A 24,605-nucleotide genomic window follows, 5' to 3' on the forward strand; every position below is an offset into this window, starting at 1 on the left:
TGTCTGAGTTTGGTTGTGTACTGCTTTCTCCTGCTCAGGAATTAGATGCTGCACGGAGAGACCAGGGTCCGCCTGAAGACAGCGCTGGCCAGGTAGGTCATTTCCTGTTAAAAAGGTTCTCTTCTCCATTTCTCACATCCACACTCTCAGGGTTAGCCAGCTGTGGGACACCTGAGTGTCATTTGCTTGTGTCACCTGTGGAAGTCCCGTCAGTGAAGGTCCACTGCAGGAACACCAAGGAGCGTGCCTTCACTTTTGGCAAGCAACCCTCCTTAGGGTGCATTTTTTTTCCCTTGAGTTTCTTGGTCACTTTTGTTATTTTGTACTGGCTTTGTTTTGTTCTGTTTTTGTTGTTACTTTGGGAAGTTTTGTTGTTGTTGTTTGTTTTCTTTTGATGCCACTTAAGGTACATTCCAGGCCGGGCGCGGCGACTCACGCCTATAATCCCAGCACTTTGGGAGGCCGAGGCGGGTAAATCACCTGAGGTCAGAAGGTCAAGACCAACCTGACCAACATGGAGAAACCCCATCTCTACTAAAAATACAAAATTAGCCAGGTGTGCTGGTGCATGCCTGTAATCCCAGCTGCTCCGGAGGCTGAGGCAGGAACATCGCTTGAGCCCGGGAGGTGGAGGTTGCGGTGAGCCAAGATCATGCCACTGCACTCCAGCCTGGGCAACAAGGGCAAAACTCCATCTCAAAAATAAATAAATAAATAAATAAAATAAATAAAATAAATAAATAGAATAAAGTGCCTTCCAAAAAAGAAAAAGGATGTTTGGGCTGAGGTGTCAAGGGGAGGCCAGTTTGGAGATGGAGGCCAAGACAGTTGAAGTATTTTTGTCTAACTGGAAAGGGCCTATGTACTAGCCTTTCTGGGGTCACTTCTTCACCAGCCAGTGTCTGGCACTGTTCCGGGACCTTTGAATTGTCCTTAAATTCTTCTGCCCACATTTATGCAGCAGAATGTTCACTCGCTTCATTAGGTTTAAAATAGAAGTGAAATTCAATACTGATCTATAAGAAACTATTTTGTAGGAGCAGTTTGAAACTCCTCAATTGTTTCTCTCTCTCTCTCTCTCTCTCTCACACACACACACACACACACACACACACACACACACATATTTTCTCTTGCTTCTAGGTTGCAGAACTCAGTCATGATATGATCATGGAAATCACCGCTCTGAGAGCCCAACTCACAGACTTGGAAGAGGTGAATCTGAATCTCAAGAAGCAGATTAGAAAAGAAGTCCAAGAAGAATATGAGGCATTAGTCCGAGCTTTGTTTCAGACCTGTTTACACATGAAAGTAAGTGTCCTGTGTCGAACATCTGGGCCACCCATTGGGGAGCCGAGTGTAACGGATTCCCACGGTGGCTGCACACCCAGGGATCGATGACAGAATAATGGGCTTTGTGGGAACAAGAGATTCTTAGGCCCTAAGAATTTTCTAGCTCTAAGCTTTCACTGCAGAAAGAGAGTCAGCAATGGGTTGTCATTCACCATGATAGACGCTGAATTTGGGGATAATAGAGAAGTCTCTCTTTCCCCTCTATTGACAGCTGCCACTGGCACTGTCTGGTCGCTGTTGGGAGGAGAGAGTTCTGCTGCTCCAAATTCCCCACCTCCCCAGTTTCTACCACCATTTTATCTGTTAGTGCGACTTTCCAGAGTACAGTGCCTGGGCCAGGCCAGACCTTATGTAGGTAGCAGCAGGTGCCTCTGGAGAACTCCCTGGGCACATTCAGAATTTGAATCAGCTTCCAGAATTTTTTCAAACCCTCAAAATGCCTGCCAGCTTTACTCTCACATTCAGTGTCAGCAAGCTGCTGACCTGTCAGCAAAGATCCATGGCAGAAGAGAAGTGATGGGGTGCGCGTGCACCCGCAGCATTGTGGAAGCCAATCGCTTTCATCTGATGTTTGCGCAGCCGTAAGATAGATGCCCCACGCCTAAAATGAGCCATCAGGGAGACTGGTCCAGCTGACTCGCCGGTGTGAATTTCAGTACAACCTACCACCTGCAAGTCCACAGCTTCCCCCAACCCTGTCCCCTTCCCTGCTATTGGATACACCCCAAAGCCAGCCCCATTTGGGTCCTTGCATCTCTCCCCAGGGATTGCAGGGTGGCCCCCAGGGTTATTAGGTTAACAGGAGCTTCCACCAGTGCTCACCTTGGCCTGGTCATTCCAGCGAGAATTTCTTCTTACCTGCAGTGTAAATGATTACACGTATTAAAGGATCAAACCCAAAATGTATTGGGTCTGGTGTTGCAAGAGAGGAATGGGCAGACAGTGACAGCTGGAATTTGCTAAGCCATCTTTCAGGTGTGAGATTGTTGAGAAATGTCTTAAGTTCCCTTTAGCTTCTGCCAAATTCCTAGTTAAAAAGTGGATTCTCTCTGTTTCCCAGGCTGAAGTGGTTCCACCAAGCCTCCTACAGTAGGGAATCCCTGTTATATTCCAGCATCCCATGAAGTTGCTAAAGCTTCTGCTGTGTGGCCAGAGCCAGGCTTCCTTCCATGGCTCCCAGCTGGGCACCCTCCTCCTGCCTTCCTCTCTAGGGAAGTGGTTTAGAAGTTGGAGGACACCCCTACCCTACCTCTCACCCCAAAGACACTGGGTGTCTTAGTCTGCTCAGGCGGCCATAACAAAATACGATAGGCTGCACAGCTTAAACAACAGAAAGTGTATTTCTCACAGTTCTGGAAGCCGGAAGTCTGAGATCAGGGCGCCAGTGGAGTCTGCTTCTGGCTGAGGGCCTGCTTCCTGGCTCGCAGGTGGCCGCCTTCTCACTGTGCCCTCACATGGCAGACACGGAGAAAAAGAAAGGTCTCTCTCCCTCTTCCTATAAGGCCACAGTCTTATTGCAATAGGGCCTCCCCCTTATGTCCTCAGTTTAATCTTAATTACCTCCTAAAGATCCTGTCTCTAGATACTGTCACAGTGCTGGTTAGGGTTTCAACATATGAATCTGGGGAAGACACAATTCAGTCCCTAGCACTGGGTCTTCAGTTGTACTCACCATTGATCAAGCTGTTTCCTCACAAGGCATTTAGCTGTAAGCCATTCAGAACAGAATATTTCCTAATGAGGTTTCTGTTAGATCCTAAATAGGAAGGCAGTCGGCTGGACTCCCTCCTCCACTTTATCTATATTTAACAGAGCTCCTCAGGAGTGGCTCAACTACAGTGTCTTGTCTGGTCACATTCTGCCGTGAGTGAACATAGCAGCAAAAATCTTTGGTTCAGCTTCCCAAGTAACTCTTACCAGGGGCAGTTTGCTCAGCAGGTTTTCTACCTGTGAGCCTCCACTGTCCTCCTGGCTCAGCCTGCCTTGGTGTTGACAAGGAAGGCACAGTCTAAGATGTGCTGGTGTCCCAATGATGAAGCCCTGTGGATAAAAGACAGCACTCAGGGGGCCGCTAGTGTGACTTCCTTATAGTACATGTCAGAATAATTGTCTGAGTAGGTGACATCTTAATGTGAAATTACTTACAAAAGTTAAGTTGTAGAAGGCAAAATGGCTTTTCTTCAACTGCCCTTCACACTACCCAAATCCATTTTACTTCCTTGACTTGAGTCTGCAATTTGCAGGAGAAGCTGGATGAGAATCAGCTTAATTTGATCCAGAAAGTGTGTGAGCTCATCGGTGAAGTGAGAACAGAAGGGATTGACAATATGAAGGACCTAAAGAAAAAATGGGGCTCTGCCAGCCCTGATGAAGGAATGAAAGAAAACCCAGCCAAAGTATGTGATTTCATTTAGCAATGGGCTATCAGTGTTTCATTCTAGCAGCTGACCCCACCATTCATCCCATTAGCATTCCAGCCTGATTTGCCTGAGAAAGCATTGCATCAGGCATTTTAAAGGGGACACGAGGACGCACTACACAATTGTGTCATCTTCTGGAAGGCATGTTTCTGATGTTAGGGTTTGTGCCCTTCCTATGAAAATGTTGGGGGCAGACTTTTCTGAAAATGAGCCTTCTTAGCAGGAACAGCTATGGGCCTTGGAGCAGGACAACTGCAGCCTGGCCACCCTGGTGTGCAAAGTGAGGAGCCTGGGCCACTGGAGGCTGGCTGTGCAGCAGGCGCGCTTCCAGGCCCAGCTGAGCAGGGCAGAGAAGGTGAGCTCTGGTGGGGGAGGTCCAGACAGTCCCCAGGATGGCTGATCCCAAGCCTCTATGGCTGCAGCTGCCATGGTGTCACTGTAGCTATGAGTGGCAGTGGTGTCAGGTGGCAGGGTCAGCCATCCTGAAGGATCTGACAGTTGGCGATTTTTCCTGGGAACAGGCCGTGTGAGAACTTCAGGAGAAATAGAAAGGGGGCAGAAGCAAAGGGGGCAAGAAAGAACAGATCAGAGAATTCAGCATAAGGGAAGGGTGTGAAAAGATGGAGGAAAGGCTTCACCAAGGGCTTGAGGCTGCTTTGTCAAAAGACTGCGTATCTTTGGGTTTCATACATGATTATCTGAGGAAAATGAAGTCACAAAATAATAAGTGAGAAATCTGCTTTAAGGCAAATTGAATCCAAAGTGCATATTGATGGCTATTTGGAAACTTTCACATCCTGTTTCTGAAAGTATTTACTCTGATATGTTACCCTCTTCTGAATTAAAATCATGGAAGTGGGCTGGGCATGGTGGCTCATGCCTATAATCCCAGCACCTTGAGAGACCAAGGTGGGTGGATCACCTGAGGTCAGGAATTTGAGAGCAGCCTGGCCAACATGATGAAACCCAATCTCTACTAAAAATACAAAAAAAATTAGCTGGGTGTGGTGGCGGGCACCTGTAGTCTCAGCTACTCAGAAGGCTGAGGCAGGAGAATTGCTTGAACCTGGGAGGTAGAGGTTGCAGTGAGCCAAGATTGTACCACTGTACTCCAGGCTGGGTTGACAGAGCAAGACTCCATCTCTAAACAAATAAATAATAAAATAAAATAAAATCGTGGAAGCAGTGACTAGCAGGAGCTCCTTTCTACCAGAAGTTTGAAAGAAGAATGGATGGGAAAGTGGTTTAGATACTGCTTTTGAAACTAAAAATCTGGAAAGGAAACCTATTTCCTATCTTACTGTGTTTGGGATGTTTACAGGAAGCTATTCAAAGTAAAAAAGAGTGTTTGCGCATCAAGCTGATGGCAGAGCGAGAAGTGGGTTTATTTCGTCAGCAGATCCTGGCTCTCAGGCAGGCCCTGGCCAGGGCTCAGGCCGACAGCGCGAGGATGTGGAAGCAGCAGGACAGCCAGGTATCCGAGCCTCAGAGCCTCTTCCTCGTTCCCTTTGCAGTTCACTCTGCAAAGCTGAACGTGGCCACCAGACTTGGTGCTGTGGCTGCCAGGAGCAGTCATCAGAGCACCACAGCCTGAAGCCACACAGATGGTACAACCAGGAAAAGGCCTGGACCTGGGCTTCCCTTCTCCTCCCTCCTCTCCAGCCCAGAAACCAAGGGCGGTGGCCAAAAGGCTATTGTTCTTACTCGTATGTGGCTAAGATGAGAAAATACTACTCATTAGCAAGATCATTATCACATACGTGTGTGTGTGTGTGTGTGTGTGTGTGTGTCCATTTCTCTAAGGATCTTTTTGCTAGAGGCTGTCCTGGGATCCTGTGATCTCGGCCTCTGCCTTGAACACAGGCTTTCATGGGGCAAGCACGCTTCCACTCAACAACAATCCTCCGCAAGCAGAGTGTGGTCCAGCCTGCAGTGTCATCCCCGCACGAGACTCTGTCCCATCCCAATGATCCATACCATGTCTCACTTTCAGAAGTTACTGCTGCGCGACAGGGGCTGGCACCAAAATAAAGGCACTCTAAGCCTAAGCGTGTCCTAACTGTGCCAACCCTCTGGGCATGAATGAAGCAGGGGGACTGTAGGTTTAGAGTGAGAACAGTTGAGTTGAAGTTACAGCCTGGGAAAGCTAGGCATATTTAAAGCATGAAATTTAATTTGTTCATCTTAGACCCTAATTCTTCCATGATTCTGCATCAGATGAGTTAATTATGGTAACTCATATGAGTTATCATGAGCTACATGATAAACTGTAATGTCATCATACAGATATGAATAATAATATTATGATTAAGGATTGATCCTTATGATTAAGGATTGACCATCTAGTACTTAGGATAATACTTATTAGAAAAACTTTGGAACAGAACCAAATTATTTCTACACTAATCCTCCTTTAACCGTCTAGAATCTGACTTCCCCAGATTTTTGGAAGTGAAAACAGAGCCTAAATCAGAACCTCCTTTCCTCGCCCATTGCGTGTATGGCATGGCCCTGTCTCTTTGGTGTTAAACGCTTCCACGGCTACCTCCTGACAAAGGCTCCACAACAATGTAAATGTTGTTTGTGCTAGATATGATTATCTGGTTAGTAAGCTAACATACATATGATCAAATCTGGGTATTAAAAGACCAAATTGTTTGCCCTGGCACTGCTGTACAGTGGCGTGATCGTGTGCCTGGCTTTTGGTGTCTGTTCTGCTTCCCTCTGTCACCGCAGGGCTCACAGTGTAAATGCCAGGCTAGGGTAGATCCTGGTGCTCTTGCTAGCGCAGGACTGAATCATTGGGCCACGTTTTCTAGAGTCCAGGAATACACCATGTAGTTGTGTCCCTGAGCCCCAAAGGAGGGGATGGTTATCATGCTGTCCAACGTCTCCCCACTTCTGCTGGGAAGAAAGGCTCCCTGCCTCCTCCTTTCTTTTGGCGTTTTCCTGCCACAGGCTCAACTGCTGAAGGAGTTAGAACATAGAGTGACCCAGGAAGCTCTCACCCAGGAGCAGCTGCACTTCATGAAAACATCCAGGATGGAGAAGCTCTTGGAAGATGTGGGGCAGAAAGAACAGCAATTGCAGCTCCTTAGTAAAGAGGCTGAGAGGGCTTCTAAGCTGGGCCAGCTGCAGCAGAAAAAAATGAAGAGAGACCTCCACCAGGTAAACCTCAGTAAGAGGGGGTGTCCACCCAGAGTGCACCTGGTGCCCCAGCAAGGGCTGCTGCATCCTTCCCCCGTGTGCCCATGCCTCTCTCCTGTCCCCCACAGCAGTGTTTCTCAACCTCTGTGACTTATAGGCAGCCCAGGAGAATGGTAGCATCTCTCCCCACAGTGTCTCCCGACACCACGAAGATTGCTGGGCAGGCCATGGTAGCTTGGCTGCCTCAGGGCTTGGAATCTCAACACCCCTGTAACCTACTGGAAAAACCTGTTTCTACCCAGCTCTCATCTTTGAACTAGGAATCTTTTAGAAAATTCCAAGAAGTAACCTGGAAAAGCAGCAAGTGTTAAGGGAGGCTATGACAAGAAGATTTTATTCAAGTGTTTCGGGAACTGCAGAGACAAAAATGAAAGGCAAAAGTGGTTTGCAGAGCCAATGTATTTTGTTGACTATACCCAACAACAAAGAAATAGAATAGAATACTAGAATGTAGATGTGGATTAATACAAGTTTCAACAAAGCAGAAAACAATGTAATTCAATAAAAAACGAAAAAGTAACTTCCAAAGCAGGCACCTCACACATATCCATTGAATGAGCAGATTACTGAATTCATTCATCAGAGGTAGAAGGAGATGGAAATTGAAAGGCAAATTATTGGTCAAGTGGTTTTTTTTGTTTTTTGTTTTTTCTGTTTTTGAGACGGAGTCTCACTCTGTCACCCAGACTGGAGTACAGTGGCGTAATCTTGGCTCACTGCAACCACTGCCTCCGAGGTTCAAGCGATTCTCCCACCTCAGCCTCCTTTGTAGCTGGGGCTACAGGCACGAACCACTACACTCAGCTAATTTTTGTATTTTTAGTAGGGACGGGGTTTTTACCACATTGGCCAGACTGGTCTCAAACTCCTGATCTCAGGTGATCCGCCCACCTCGGCCTCCCAAAGTGCTAGGATTACAGGCATGAGCCACTGTGCCCGGCCCCTGGTCAAGTGTTTTAAGTGCTCAAGGAAGAGATCAATAAGGAGAATTCTATCTACAAAAATGACAAAAAAAAAAAAAAAAAAAAAAAGATTAAAATTTGAATTGAGGAAAAGCTACAGAAAATATTTATATAAAAGTGGAGAGAGAAAATGAGTAGTTTTAGAATAAAAGAAAATTAGAATTTCATATTTATTGCATGAAAAGTAAACAAAAATATGACCGAACCTATAAGAAAACTTTGGCATCCCGATTTTGTGTTACAAATTATGCTTTTCTAAATGCCACCACAGAAATAGAGAAGTTCGTAGATTCGTTTCTTCAAGGTTTTCTCTAGTTAATTATTTGTTTCATGGCAGATATTCTAGAAGTGATCAAAACAAATATTTTAAGGTTTCTCTCAACAAATGTGCACTTTACCATATGTATGTATAAGCCATTGGCCCTTTGTAGAGTACAGCTCCAGCTCTCCTGACAGCTCAAGTGTCCCTATGCCTACCTACTCTAAACAGCAATCCTCAGCCAGCAAGACCCGAGCCCCCCACCCACACCCCCGGCCCCTTCCAGCCAGAAGTGGCTTCTTTAATCTATCCCCGGCCTCCGACTGCATGGGCAGATATTCACTGTCTGACCTCGGACAGCCTCAGTGTCCTGGCCTGTTGCCTGCGCCTGGTTGAGGTCACTTATAGAAGGGGTTCCCAACTCCCCGGATGTGGGCCAGTAGGGGTCCATAGCCTGTGAAACTGGGCTGCACAGCAGGGGATGAGCAGCTGACAGTATAACCGCCTGAGCTCCGCCTCCTGTCAGACCAACCGAGGCGTTCGATTCTCACAGGAGCACCAACCCTACTGTGAACTGCACACGTGAGGGATCTAGGTTGCCCGCTCCTTATGAGATTCTAGCTAATGACTGATGATCTGAGGCAGAACAGCTTCATCCTGAAACCATTTGCCCCCACCCCGTGGAAGAATTGTCTTCCATGAAACCAGTACCTGGTGCCAAAAAGTTGGGGACCAGTGATTTAGAGCACAGGCCCTGGAGTGGAGCTGACTGGTTCATACCGCCGGCCCTCCAGCGGTGTGGCTTTGGGCAAGGTCTGTGACCAATCTGTGCTTTGGTTTCTTCATCATTACAATGGAAACAATGTACTCACTTCACTAAATTTGGGAGGGGGTGATTAAATTAAGAAATTAAGTAATTCAAATAAAGCCCTTAAAACCGGACCTAAAACAGGCATGACTGTAGTCCCAGCTACTTGGGAGGCTGAGGCAGGAGGATCGTTTGAGCCCAGGAGTTCAAGGCTGCAGTAAACTAAGATTATGCCACTGTAATCCAGCCTGGGTGAAAGAGTAAGACCCTGTCTCTAAAAAATAAAAATTAAAAAATTAAAAAGTAAAAAGTTAACAAAAATAAACAGGCCAGGTGCGGTGGCTCACTCCTGTAATCCCAGCACTTTGGGAGGCCAAGGTGAGAGGATTGCTTGGGCAACATGGTGAAACCCTGTTTCTACAAAAAATATAAACATCAGCCAGGGCTGGGGGTGTGCATCTGTGGTCCCAGCTACTCAGAGGGCTGAGGTGGGAAGATCACTTGAACCTGGTTGCAGTGAGCCAAGATTGCGCCAATGCACTCCAGCCTGGGTGACAGAGTGAGACTTCGTCTCAAAACAAACAACAGCAAAACCAGGGTGTGATACATAGCTCTCAGTAAATGTTGGCTGTTTATATTTTTGTTGGGAATGTGAAGGTAGACAGCCTTGGAAACAGGTAGATAGACCTGGACTCAAATCCTGGCTGTGTGGCCTTGGGCAAGTCACTTCACCGGCGTCTGTGACGTGGGGACGAGTGGCCTAACACAAGGAGGTCCTGAGGAAGCACGCTTCCTTGCTAGTATTTCTCAAGTTTCCTAGTGGCAGCCTGGCTCAGAAAATCTTGATATGTTTCCTTGGTACCAGCCCATAGGGAATAAGGATCCTACACAAATCCCTATAGTATGGAGAGGGACTTTGGACCTAGTTTGTGTTAGGATGTTTTCCTAACTCCGGAGCTCTGGTAACCTTCTGAAATTTAAACGATGCTTGGGGGCCCCCCGACATAAGGAAGAGCCCCCTTTAACGTTTCGGGCAAGACTGTGTGGGGCCTTCTGGCCAGGTCTGTGCAGGCAGAGTGGGATGTATAACACACGCGGCTGAATGCTTGAGACTAGCACGTGTGTTCAATCCCTAGGGTTGCCTTACTAAATTATCACAAACTGAGTGGCTTAAGAGAATAAAAACGTATTCCTTCACAGCTCGGGAGGCCGGAAGCCTGAAACTAATGTGCTGGCAAGGCTGGTTCCTTTGGAAGCTCTGAGGAAGAATCTGTTCCGTGTCTCTTCTTAGTCCCATTTTGGTCTCTGGCATTCCTCGGCTTGTAGCTACCTCACTCCAGTTCTGCCTCTGTCATCATGGAGCCTTCTTCCTATGTGCTCCTCTGAGTGTCTGTATCCTTATCCTGTCTTCTTTATAAGGACAACAGTCATTAGATTCAGGGCTCGCCCTAAATCCAGTATGACCTCATCCCAACAAGTCCATCTACAAAGACCCTATTTCCAAATAAGGTCACAGTCTGAGGTTCCAGGTAGACATGAAATTTGGGGGATGCTCTTCCAACCACTAGAGTATGTATTACTTTTCTACAAGTAAAAACAATTAGGAGATTATAAATTGAAAAAGCAAAACCACCTGTGATCTGGGCAGATGAGATACACTTTGGCCCCGGGCACTGTCTGGCTGGGGAGTGTGGGCTAGCTGTGCACGGGCAGAGCCACACAAGTCAATACAAAGGTTGCTTCTGGAAATGGGCTTCTGTCAGACCAGGGCATTCCTGGCAGATGCTGAACTGAGAGCAGAGATCTAGGAGAGAGATCAAGTCTCTCCTCTGTTTGAAACCGTCCAGGGGCTCTGACAGGTCCTCAGTGTAGATGCAGTGGCTGGGCCTCCAAGGCCATGTGTGCACTGGGCCCTCACTCCCCTCTTCCTCTACCTATCTGATGAAATAGACATGAAAGATATAACCTTGTGAATAAGCGCCTAGCTATTATAAGGTATAAGGGATTCCACGGACTGTTCCTTTTTGGTTAAGTTCCTGGTCTTCCTGAAGTTCTTGATTCTCAGAAGGCTGAGTTCAGCCTAATCAGGACTTTAAGAGCCAGTTCTCTTTGCAGGGTAGCCTGGGACACCCATTTTCCCTAGGAACCCCATGTGAACTGAGGAAACGAAAGTGAGCACAAAGCATCTCTGCTTCTCATTTTCCCCTCAGATGAGAAGCCGGCTTGCCCAGGAGCGCAGTGTGAAGCTGGATGCTCTCCAGCGTGTGGAGGAGCTGCAGAGTCAGCTTCACGATGCCCAGCAGTCAGCTGTCCCCACGGGCTCCTCAGGCGGTAAGGATACCCCTGCTCTGGCTAGAAAACCTCCCACTCTCTGGGGTCTGAACTGAGGAGGGTCTCAGGGACTCAGGTAGGACCCAGTCACTAAGTATCCAGTAGTTATTGAGTGGGTCCTCCACAATGTTTGTTGAATGACACATAAATGGATAAATCTTAATTCTGATTTACAGTCAAAACTTCCTACTTGAGCACCTTGGAGTACTGACATCCAAAACTAAAAGGTTTCAGTCATAAAAAACTGGTTTTGGCTGGGCACAGTGGCTCACGCCTGTAATCCCAGCACTTTGGGAGGCTGAGGTGGGCGGATCACGAGGTCAGGAGATTCAGACCATCCTGGCCAACATGGTGAAACCCCATCTCTACTAAAAATACAAAAATTAGGGGGGCGTGATGGCAAGTGTCTGTAATTCCAGCTACTCGGGAGGCTGAGGCAGGAGAATTGCTTGAACCCAGGAGTTGGAGGTTGCAGTGAGCTGAGATGGTGCCATTGCACTCCAGCCTGGTAACAGAGCGAGACTCCATCTCTCTCTCTCTCTCACACACACACACACACACACACACACACACACACACACACACACCCAGTTCATTGGATTTTGAGACAACGCTTTGGGATACCAATGACCCCATTTCTCAGAGTTATTCATAAAGTACATTATGATTCTTGGGTGCTGGGGGCTTGGGGTGTCCTTGAAAACAACAATCAAAATAGCTCTCTGAGCAGTGCAGTCAGCAGGCAGCATGGAGCTGAGGCCAGACCCCAGGATGTCTCTAAACCACCTTCCTCCTCTGTAAGATGAGGACTAAATACATTCTACATTATCTTCTAGATCTATCAGAAATATCACCAAATACCACTAGCCATGATGGGCCTGTTGTTATGATTGGCCATACCTCTTCTTTCCTGTTCTGTACATAGCCCAGTAGTTGAGTATGTGGGCTTTGGAGTGAAACAGCCAGAATTCAGGCCCTGGCTCTGTCACTGCTAGCTGCGTGACCTTAGACAGATCTTAATGAGCCTCTCTGTAAAATGGGAATACTCAGCTCAAAGGCTTGCTCTGAGATCAAATGAAAAAAATCCCTGTCTGACACTTAGTATAGTGGCACTTAGTAATTGTGCAAGTGTTGGTTACTATACTTGCATACATGTGTTTAGCCCTTTATCTGTGTTTCCTTTTGGCTACTTTCCAGCGTGAACGAGCTGAGGAAACACAGCCTTTCGGGAGCACAAAGTCACAGATGAAGTTACTTTGGGTTTACTAACAGCAGAGCTGGGCTTGGCAGTAAAGCTCACAGGGCCCTCCTTCCCGCCTCTGGGTTGCTGCCTGGACCTGACATTGGGAGCTGGTGTCCCCCACCCCAGCCACTGGTTGTTGCTGCTGCCCCAGCCCCAACACAAAGGGCATCAAGAGCACCCAAGGGCCCTACCTTGACGCCTGACCCTACTTAGTTCTGTACCTTACACTGTCTTCTCCATGTGCCAGGGGATTTTTTCCTTCTCTCCCTTTCCCCTCTGCCCGCAGCCTAGCCAGGCATCTTTCTAATCCCTTCCTGGGATAATGCGTCCTAGTGAACTGCCATCCATGTCCTCCAACACCTGCCTATTGTGAAGGAGAACCAGAGTGAGGCACAAGGCAGGTGGGGGAGACCCTAATTCCCAGGACTGGGGCGGGAGCAGGAGTGGGAAGGAAGCTTCTTTCCCAGGAAGTAGAGGTAGAGGTTACTCCTGGGCCTCAGCCCCCTTCTGTTCCCCTGTGCAGGGAGAGGAGGGGTTTGAGGGCACAGCCAGCTATTACTCATACTGTTCATGCTAAGCAGTGGAAGTCAGCCATACTCCCACTCCTCCTTCCTTTGCTGTTGTCCAGCTGGAGTCTCAACGTGACCCAGGGGTCTTCCGCAGCAGCAGCCACGGCAGCATCCCTGCCTCCCACGTGGGAAGCACAGATGTGCTCAGAGGGCGAGCTCTCTTTCCTTGCCATGAACGTGATTCCCCTAGGATTTTGCAACACCTAAGAAACCATGATTTTTTTCTAAATCAATTATTTTAGAAATGCTTAAGCAAAAAATGAAATCGCTTGGCTCATAAAACTGTAAAATGTTGAGAGGAGGCCTGGCTAAATGTAGCTTCACCTAGGTTTGAACTACTTCATCAGGACTGCTTTCACTCTCTCCATCTCTGGCTCTGAGGAGGCTGGGAGCAGAAAGCAAGCAAGGCTCTTTGGAAGCAAGATGGCAGCCACCTCTGTAGCTTCCATCTCTGTTCATGCTCGGCATGGCAGGAGCAGGGCGTGGAGATGGGACAGTTAAAAAGAATTGGGCTCTGCCTGGACTGACTTGGGTCTTGTTGCCAATTTTGAACAAATCGATGGAGCCACAGACTAAGACTCATGCCTGGATGGCTTAGACCCAGCTTACCTGCTCCTCCACTGGAGTAAGGGTCGGGTCAGCTCACTCCCGCCTCCTCTCTGCAGCAACTGTTTTAAACCTGCCTTGTCTCCTCAGACCTTCGTCCACTCTCCCCACCCCCTCATCCTTTCCCCTCCCACTTCACAGAGAAATTAGAAACCCTCAGACAGGAATGCCATTTTCTCCCTGTCTCCCAGCCCACTACATCTGTACTCTGCTGCTTCTCCTTCCCTCCTGTGAACATGGAAAGGGCGTCCCTTTTCTTCCCCAGGCCAATCCCTATGTAAAGGGCCCCATCTGCTGCTACCTTCTCAGGGGCCTTGAACTATCTGCTTCTTTCTACATACTTGGATTTCCCATCCATGCATCCCTCTAATACATACATACATGTATGTGCCAGGATCATAAAATCCACTGTAAAATAACGCCCCCTACCCCCGCTGCCTTGACAACATATTCCTTCCCCTGCCGCAGGTCTTTCTCTTCCCAGTCAGACTTCTTAAAAGAGCTGCCTATTGTGGGGAAAAGAAAGAGATCAGCCTGTTACTGTGTCTATATAGAAAGTAGTAGACATAAGAGACTCCATTTTGTTCTGTATTTGAGATGCTGTTAATCTGTGACCCTACCCCCAACCTTGTCCTTGCAAGAGACATGTGCTGTGGTGACTCAAGGTTTAATGGATTTTGGGCGTGCAGGGTGTCTTTGTTCCTAGAAAAGCTAGGTATTGTCCAAGGTTTATCCCCATGTGATAGGATGAAACAATGCTGCTAAAAGGTTTATCTCAAGGCACAGGATTTTCCTTTAAACTTATTCATGTCACAGAGATCCTTGTTCTTTTTTTTTTTTTTTTTTTTTTTTTGAGACGGAGTCTCACGCTGTTGCCCAGGCTGGAGTGCAGTGGCGCCATCTCGGCTCACTGCAAGCTCCGCCTCCTTCCGCCTCCTCGGTTCCCGCCATTCTCCTGCCTCAGCCTCCTGAGTAGCTGGGACTACAGGCGCCCGCCACCGCGCCCGGCTAATTTTTTGTATTTTTAGTAGAGACGGGGTTTCACTGTGGTCTCGATCTCCTGACCTTGTGATCCGCCCGCCTCGGCCTCCCAAAGTGCTGGGATTACAGGCTTGAGCCACCGCGCCCGGCCTGAGATCCTTGTTCTTATGTCTTACTGCTGATTTCCTCCCTAAAAACGATCCTATTGTCCTGCCACTCCCTTATCTTTAAGATGGTAAAGATAATTATCTATAAATACTAAGGGAACTCAGAGACCGGTGCCGGCGTGGGTCCTCTGTAAGCTGAGCGCCGGTCCCCTGGGCCCCCGCTTTTCTCTCTCTATACTTTGTCTCTGTGTCTCATTTCTTTTCTCAAGTCTCTCGTTCCACCTAACGAGAAACACCCACAGGTGTGGAGGGGCAGGCCACCCCTTCAGCCTACACTCACTTTCGTGATTCACCTCACTTAATTTCTCTCAGGTTTTGCCATTTTCAACTTGTGGCTTCCAAATATTGCTCACCACCTCATGGTCCGAGATGACTGCTTAAGCTTTCTGGCCAATAGGAAGGAGGAAGGCAACAAGAAGGGCCCACACCTCCCTTGAAGCTTGAAGAATGGTTCCTGGAAGTCACTTGTGACACTCTGGCATACATCCCATTGGCCAGCACTTAGCCCAAGACCACACAAAGGAGACTGGGAAATGTAGTTTTTATTCTAGGACGCTGTGTGAACCTAAAATGTGAGGTCTATTTCCAAGAAGAGATGGGAGATTCACAACTGGGGGCCAAGAATAGGTTTCTACCACACCGCCAGCAATCTGATTTTTCTCAGCACCATTTCATTGCAGTTGCTCTTGCCAAGATCACCTTCACTTCTGTCTCCAAGTCCAAAGGACACTGCTGAGTTCTCACTGATTTCATGTCTCAGCAGCATTTGACACAGCTGACCACACCATTCCCCTAATTGTTCCCCTGGCACCGCTCCTTGTGGTTTTTCTCTTCCTCTGGCTGCTTTTTCTGTCTTCTTTTCTAGTTCGTCCTACTGTATCCAACCTCTAAACATTGAAGTTGTTCAGGGATCTTTCTGGCCCCTTCTCCTCTCACCTCACATTGTCTCCAGATAATTGCATATTTCCCACAGCTTTAATCATTGTCTGCTAAGTCTGCATCTGCAGCTCAAAACTCTCCTCTGAGCTGTAAACCCATATATCCAATGACCCATATATCCAGTGAATAATGTCTACATTCATGTGTCTCAGGCTTACAAGTTCAACAAGAATGGAACCCGTCTTCCTATCCTCCTCCCTTCCTACTTTTGGGGTGGGGAAGATGCTGTTTCAGCAAATGGTAGTGCCAAATATCCAGTTACTTAAGCCAGAAATTTGGGAGCTATTCTTTGTCACCCTGCAAATCTGGTTAATTCCCAACTCCGACTAATTTGAGTAGCTCTCAGTCTATCCTCTTCTACCTACCACAGTCCAAGTCTCTCATCACCTCCTTCACTTTTACTTGGTCATATGACTATCAGGCAAAAAACACCAAGTTTTGACATACTTGCTCAAAATTGATGAAGCTGAAACACAATTGATTAAGCTGAGTTAGATGCCAATTTTAAGCCCTAAATTTTATGAATTAAATCTAGATGCATAAATGTGAGGTGACAGTGAGCTATGATCATGCCACTGCACTCCAGCCTGGGCAACAGAGTGAGGCCCCCCTCTCAAAAAATAAAAAATCAAGATAATCTGGGTTTATCCATTGCAACCAGAGATATAATTTAACATTTCTAACTTTACAGACCTTATATCCCAGGCTCAATACTCCCCAACTGCTGCTTCCATATCATCCAGATACTCCCAGCAACGCTTTTTAAAGACTAATCTCAAAGGCAGTAAAATAACAAGATGGATTCCAAGGCCACAGACTGTAAGTAATGATAAGATTGATTACATGCATTAAACAATAAAGCTTTACAATTTGATTTTTTGGTTTTTGGGTCACTTCAGACTTACATTAGAAAAATGATATATCAGGAGCTTATGTAGGTGCCTTGAATCTGGATAAGAAAATTCTGATGTTGAAATAATCCTATAATAGTACCTTCTAAATTACAAGTCAATAAATGGGTGTGGAATCAGTACCAACACCTTGCTGTGTTCCATCTCTGAATTTCTTTTTTCCCCCAATCATCTTCAACAATTAACTAGCAGCATCAGACTCCTTATCTGAGTTCCCCAACAGAGCAGAAATAGTTTTGGAAGTCATTTTAAAACACGTGAGAAATCTACCCTCCAAGAAAACTGTTGGGATGCAGATTAGCACGTATTTGAAGAACTCGTAAGTTTCAGTTTTTAGTTTATGTAAAATAACATATACTTCCTCTTCCACTGTCTCCTCTCTACTGCTTTAGTAAGTATTTTGCTCTTTGCTCCATTTTCTTTCAGAATCCCTTCTAGAGATTCACATATCTAATAAACACATTTAAGAATTCCTGGCTGGGCATGGTGGCTCACGCCTGTAATCCCAGCACTTTGGGAGGCTGAGGCAGGCAGATCACCTGAGGTCAGGAGTTTGAGACCAGCATGGCCAACATGGTGAAACCCTGTCTCTATGAAAAATACAGAAATTAGCCAGGTGTGGTGGCGGTCGCCTGTAATCCCAGCTACTTGGGAGGCTGAGGCAGGAGAATCACTTGAGCCTGGGAGGCAGAGGTTGCGGTGAGCTGAGATCACGCCATTGCAATTGCACTCCAGCCTGGGCAACAAGAGTGAGACTTTGTCTCAAAAAAAAAAAAAAAACAAAAACAAAAAAACAGAATTCTTCCCCATTACCTGAAGAAAAATTAAGAGGAAAAGATTTAATCATTCCTTCAGAGAAAAGTATGCCATTCCAAGTCATTTGATGGTGTAATTCTGCAGCTGATGGTCTAGTTATAAGGACCAAAAGTTTCAAGATTTCTAAACATGCAGTTAAGAAGGGGGAAAGACAGGTTGGGAAGATACCCAAACACCATCTTGACCAAGTCAGGGCCACATTATTGATGTCCACCATTCGCTTGACTCACCAATCTCTGTGCAGTCATCTTTCTTGAAAATGTGAAATTTTATTATATGTCTATGTTTCTGCAAAAGCCTTTTGCAAAAAGAAGCAAAGTTCACTTTGTATGTGTGGGATCACAAGGACTTTCAAGAATCACTTCATCTCCATTTCACCCTGAAAGGTGCAAGTACCATGGGGGTGTTGGTGGTTACGACTTGTTGAAAAGGCTGCTAAGCAGCTAAGTGCATTAGTGAAGATTTACTATATTTGAGAGATTCAGAAGGGTGATGGTCTAAGGCTAATTGATGAACACTGCCCTACCAAATAAATAAACCCTATAGTGAAACGTCCTGTGGGCCCATTGGCCCAGTGGCTATGTACAATATGGGAAGCTCAAGCAAAAAACCTCAAGGCCAGGGAAGGTACACAGTTAGCTAGAACTTCTTCAGATCTCAGGTCTGACTTCTTATGGCCTATGAGACAAGTCAGATAAATAATGATTGAAGAGGAATTTATACATGGCTGAAATGTAAGAGTACAGTTAATTTTCTAAAATTAGCCCTGCACTAACACAAATGATAAAAAATTAAGGAATTTTAGATTACTTGAAATATGAACTGTGTTATCTTCCTTAACTGGAAATGGCTTTCCATTGATGAATTCATTCTTGACCAATTCCCTTCATGACAAGTGGCAAAATACAGACAAGAAGGCATACTAACTATATGGTCTGGCCTAACCCAGACCAAATCAATGATCTTGGTCTCATTAATAACAGTGACTTTTTACGATGCTATAACAAGAATTATTCACTGTGTTGTTAACAAACACCAATATCTACTTATATTACAGGTACCTATCAAACACAAAAAAAGGATTGATGATGTTTCCCAATATGGCAGAAAATGTTCAACTGACAGCTTTTCAGGTTCAAATAGCTCCATCCAGATTCCCATTTAGAGCTGACTGGTGATCTATCTTCTTTTTCCAACCTTTATTTCTACGAGTATTTGAATGAATAAAAATGACTCCAAATGCCACTAAACCTCTTATTTAATTTTATGTATGAAATTTTCTTATCTGTACTTGGAAGATAGGGTTTGAAGGAATGAGATGATTACATCTTGAACCAACCCCAGGTGAAGTAGGGGTTGGTCCTAGACTTTAAAACCTAAGCATTGATTTGCATTCCTGCAAGTCAGCCTTTGCCTCTGGTCAACCAGCAGCCTCTCAATATGAATTCTAGAGTTAGTAGGTAGGCAGGACAGCTAAGATAGAGGCTCTCACTTCTAAGCAGTGTTTACTAACAAGTGAAAAACCAAAGTATGTTAATAGAGATTAACACAAATGAACATCAAAGCATTTGTTTCACTTAGAAAACAAATTTGCCGTCCTCTATTAACAATCTTTTCATTCTTCCTACAAATGCCAAAGAATTCCTCAGACTTTAGTCAAGTCCTAATCCAAGTCCTTTTTGTTCAGACAAGAAAATCTGTCTTGTGTAAAGCAATTAATAGATGAACAGAGCAGAGAAACATTTACATGCATAAATTTATATATGATACATGTGGCTTTTCAAATTAAAGAGAACATGGAGGCTATCTGGAATAAAATCATCACCTTACCCCATACATTATAAATTCCAAATGGATTAAAGATCTAAATGCACGTACGTACACATGCACACATACACAGACACACATGACACATGCACAAACTGATTTTTTTAAGCAATATTAAAGCCAAGAGGAAAATTGATAACTTTGATATCAGAACTAAAACTTCAGTATGATAAAATACTGTGTCAGTTATCAACTGATATCTCAGCTCCAAATTCATTCTTTATTGTCTGTTCTGCAATAACAAATATGGACCCTATAAACATTTCCTCTTTGCCAACTGGCAAGATGTTAAGCTTTGTCAGTAGAGGGTGCTGGAGGGACCCTGGAGGAGGTGGCAGGGTTTTTTCCCAGGTTACCGTGCGCTCCTCTAGGCAGGCTCTTGCAGTGTGCATGGCTTCTGCAGCACCAGCTTCCTGTAGCATATACAGCTTCTGTGGTGCCTGGCTCCAGTGATGCATGTAGCTCCATGGTAGAGTGCCACTTGCATGGCACCTCCTGTGACGGGTCCCCCCCAGCATCCCTCTGAATAGCTTTGCAGTCTCAGTGACTTTCTCAGCCATCCAATAAGCTTTGGCCAGATCCCCTCCAATGAGGTCTAGATCTCAGCCCTGAAGGGTAGTGGCTGGTCCCTACATCTGCTATCCTTGTATTCTTTCGAGTTCTCTTTATTGCTTACAAGCAGTATGCCAATCCTTTGATATAGTTAATAATTCTTTATATCAGACTTTCCCTGTTTGAATTACTGTGTGCTTTCTGTCTCCTGATTGGCCCATCACTGATATAGAACTGGTACCAGAAGCAGGTGTTCCCAGAGGATAGACCTGCTATGGTTTGAATGTTTGTCCTCTCCAAAACTCATGTTAAAATTTAATCCCCAATGTGGCAGTACTGAAAGGTGAGACCTTTAAGAGGTGATTGGGTTATGAAGACTCTGCCCTTATGAGTGGATGAATCCATTCAATCCACAAATCAATGGATTTGTGGGTTGTTAAATTAATGGACTATCATGGGAGTGGGACTGGTGGCTTTATAAGAAAGGAAAACTTGGGTTAGCATGCTCAGCTCCTTCACCATGTGATGCCCTGTGCTGCCTCAGGTCTCTGTGGAGGGTCCCCACCAGCATGAAGGCTCTTACCAAATGTGCCTCCTCAACCTTGGACTTCCCAGCCTCCGTAACTTTAAGAAATAAATTCCTTTTGTTTACGAATTTCCCAGTTTCAGGTAGTGTTATAAACAATAGAAAATGTATTGAAACAGAACACAGATGGAACTTGGGATTTGCTCAGTGCTGAGCCAATAGGAAATTGGAATGTTAGTATTATTTGCATGCAGTGGCTTCACAATCATGTTGTTACCGGTAGTAGATTGTGCTAAAGTACCTACTGAAGTATGTGCCTTTAGGAGCCTCAATTGCTACTACACTATCATGGTAGTCAAGTTGACTGTAGAAACTGTGGTGTGAGGTGGATTTTTTTGAATGCACTTCAGCACTTCTGGAAGAAAATGACAAGCTCATGACCTTTAATTCTAGGCTTAATTCATGGTCTGAGACCAGAAAGCTTCCATGATACACCTAAAAGTATCTCTTATTTCTTATAGTCACAGGGATGATACTGCTAAAAATCAAGCACAAATTTTTATTATTGGCATGCTAAATTACAATGACAGTTGTATTTATAAGCTCATCAAGTTTCTCATTGCCATTGAGATAGGCCCCGTGATTTCAATGAAGAAAATGCAATTCCAAAGTGGAAGCACCAAGTGGCAGGCTTTAACTGGCAAAAGACAAGGTAGGCACATCCATTATAAAGGGCAACAGGGATGTATCAGTAGTCAGAATCCCTTGGCCTGCAGAGTTCTTTGGTAGTTAATGTGTCCCCAAGTATGAAATCATAGATTGCTTAATGTATATAACAGAAATTGCTTAATGTATATAACAGAATTGCTGTTATATTGCTTAATGTAACAGAATTGCTTAATGTATATAACAGAAAAATCTACAGGTCTAGTAGCCAAAACTTGAGTCACCACAGTGAGGAGTCACAGCCTCTGACCCAGGTTCCAGATTTGAGTCAATTCACAGACCAGAAGCCCTTGACCAAAGGGGAGGCTGGATCTCCTTGAGGAAGGACCCTTCACTGCTGCAGGTTCATGTTATAAATCTTCCTCCAAACCGTTCCCCAAGGGACCTGCAATCGTTTTCTTAAATTACTGTTCTTCAGAGAAAAGAAAATACCCAGACATTTTGGTGGTTACTAGACCCAGGGCCTAAATTAATGCTAATTCTCGGGTACCCAAAACACCACTGTGGCTTACCAGTCAAAATGAAGGCTTACAGTAAGATGATATAGAGTCATAGCTCAGGTCTGAATTACAATGGACCAAATAGGTACATGGACCCACCCTGTGACTACTTCCCCAGTTCCTGAGTGAATAATTAGAATAAATACAATTAACAATATGAAGAATTTCCGTATTGGTTTTTTGACATATGAGCTAAGAATCAATTATGGTAGGATCACTGGAAGTCTCTGGAACTTTCCCTATCAAAAAAGCAAACCAGAAGCAATACTATAACCCTGGGGAAATGGCCCTGGGCATTAATGCCACCATCAAAGACTCGAAAGAAACAAGGGTGATGATACCCATCCCTTCATCATTTAACTCACCACTCTGGCCTGTGCAGAAGACAGATCTTAGAAATAACTAGGGAGTATCAGTTCCACATCTTAATGAGGTGGTGATTTCAATTGCAGCTGCTCTCACAGACTTAGCATCTTTACTGAAACAAATTAGTATGCTCCTGGGACTTGACATGCAGTTATTTCCTTAAAGCCTTTTGCACCGTGAAAGGCAGTTTGCTTTTACTTGGCAAAAATCTATTAAAAAATCTATTCACCATGGATTAGCAACCAGCGTATTTTCAGATTAAAACAAAAACCCCTACAAATTGGTAAGAAAAAAAGAAAAATTGACGATTCACCAAGGAAATCATTCCACTCACCAGAATATTAAAATTTAAAAACTGTTTGGTTATCAAGTGATCTGCTGCCAGTGATAAGTGGGAAGCAATCTCTGTGAAAGTCCTCAGTGTGGAAACCCTCTGAAGCAGATTTCCACGCCTCCATTTCTACTCCAGAGAAAGTCACACATAAACAAAGTGGCAGATACAAACATGCTCTGTAAAATTGTTGCTATGAACTAAAAACTGCAAAAAGCTTGTCTTTCAATAGGTAAATACCTGTGTCAATTATGGTATCCATACTACGTACACCAACACAGAAATTAAGAATTTGGTTTAGCCCATTCAGGACATAGGCATGGGCAAAGACTTCATGTCTAAAACACCAAAAGCAATGGTAACAAAGCCAAAATAGACAAATGAGATCTAACTGAAGAGTTTCTGCACAGCAAAAGAAACTATCATCAGAGTGAACAGGCAGAATGGAAGAAAATTTTTGCAATCTGTCCATCTGACAAAGGGCTAATATCCAGAATCTACAAAGAACTTAAATAAATTTACAACAACAACAAAAAAAACCATCAAAAAGTGGGCAGAGGATATGAACAGACACTTCTCCAAATAAGACATTTCTGCAGCCAACAGACATATGAAAAAATGCTCATCACTGGTCATCAGAGAAATGCAAATCAAAATCACAATGACATACCATCTCATGCCAGTTAGAATGACAATCACTAAAAAGTCAGGAAACATGCTGGAGAGGATGTGGAGAAATATGAACGCTTTTACACTGTTGGTGGGAGTGTAAATTAGTTCAACCATTGTGGAAGACAGTGTGGCAATTCCTCAAGGATCTAGAACTAGAAATACCATTTGACCTAGCCATCCCATTACTGGGTATATACTCAAAGGATTATAAATTATGCTACTATAAAGACACATGCACACGTATGTTTATTGTGACACTATTCACAATAGCAAAGACTTGGAACCAACCCAAATGTCCATCAATAATAGACTGGATAAAGAAAATGTAGCACATATATACCATGGAATACTATGCAGCCATTTAAAAAGGATGAGTTCATGTCCTTTGCAGGGACATGGATGAAGCTAGAAACCATCATTCTCAGCAAAACAGAAAACAAGAAAAGAAAACCAAACACCACATGTTCTCATAAGCTGGAGTTGAACAATGAGAACACATGGACACAGGGAGGGGAACATCACACACTGGGGCCTGTTGAGGGGTGGCAAGCTGGGGAAGGGATAGCGTTAGGAGAAACACCTAATATAAATGACAAGTTGATGGGTGCACCAAACCAACATAGCACATGTATACCTATGTAACAAACCTGCACGTTGTGCACATGTACCCTAGGGGAAAAAAAAATTTTGGTATAGTCACATAACACTACATTTGAAAGATCTCCAAAAAGTGAGTGAACATTACAGGATGATAAAATAAAAATCTACATTACATATTTTCCAAAGGTACATACAATTATGTGATTATATAAATCCATTAATTGTAAACCAGTTACAGTGATTACCTCTGTATCACCATTCTGGTAAATAGAGGAAGGCAAGAGGAGAAAAGGGCTGGGGATAGTCAAGGCAGACTGACACCGTATCTGTAATATTTAAATGCAATTTGTTTTATAAGTAGTATATTTAAGAAAATCTATTAATTGAAAATTTTAAAAATAATACATTATAAACCCTATCTTGAACTTTTTCTTCCAGCTGCGATGAAATGAGGCTGGATTCTGAAATGAGTAAAAAACACTGGACAAGGCCAGGCATGATGGCTCACGCCTATAATCCCAGCACTTTGGGACGCCAAGGCAGGTGGATCACTTGAGGCCAGGAGTTCAAGATCAGCCTGGCCAACACGGCGAAACCCCATCTCTACTAAAAAAAAATACAAAAATTAGCTGGCCATGGTGGTGGGCGCCTGTAATCCCAGCCACTCAGGAGGCTGAGGCAGGAGAATCGCTTGAACCTGGGAGGTGGAGGCTGCAGTGAGCTGAGGTCTCACCACTGCACTCCAGCCTAGGTGACAAGAGTGAGACTCCATATCAAAAAAAAAAAAAAATTGTTTCTAATGTTTACCAGAGTCATTAAGCTTAGCATCAAGTTTTGTATTACTTAAATCAAATGTGACCATGTGTAAGGCTAATACAAAACCCAAAATTCATGATTTCTAAAGTGAATTATTCAGTCCACCCTTACAGGTTT

At 44.8% G+C, this 24,605-nt stretch overlaps 1 protein-coding gene across 1 annotated transcript in view; it reads left to right on the forward strand.

Annotated features, from left to right (window-relative positions):
• Window positions 1-18,817, forward strand: part of LOC135970301 (coiled-coil domain-containing protein 162-like) — a 28,729-nt gene extending 9,912 nt beyond the window's left edge. Inside the window, 10 exon segments of the mRNA XM_065542886.2 lie at window positions 39-92; window positions 1,144-1,311; window positions 3,597-3,749; window positions 3,997-4,128; window positions 5,095-5,247; window positions 6,732-6,941; window positions 11,220-11,340; window positions 16,537-16,664; window positions 18,630-18,664; window positions 18,666-18,817. Of these exon segments, the coding sequence (XP_065398958.1) occupies window positions 39-92; window positions 1,144-1,311; window positions 3,597-3,749; window positions 3,997-4,128; window positions 5,095-5,247; window positions 6,732-6,941; window positions 11,220-11,340; window positions 16,537-16,664; window positions 18,630-18,664; window positions 18,666-18,750 (1,239 nt within the window). The 3' untranslated portion in view covers window positions 18,751-18,817.
• The last annotated feature ends 5,788 nt before the right edge of the window (window positions 18,818-24,605 follow it).

Source organism: Macaca fascicularis, chromosome 4 (assembly GCF_037993035.2).
Source record: "Macaca fascicularis isolate 582-1 chromosome 4, T2T-MFA8v1.1".
NCBI classification, from domain to species: Eukaryota; Metazoa; Chordata; class Mammalia; order Primates; family Cercopithecidae; genus Macaca; species Macaca fascicularis.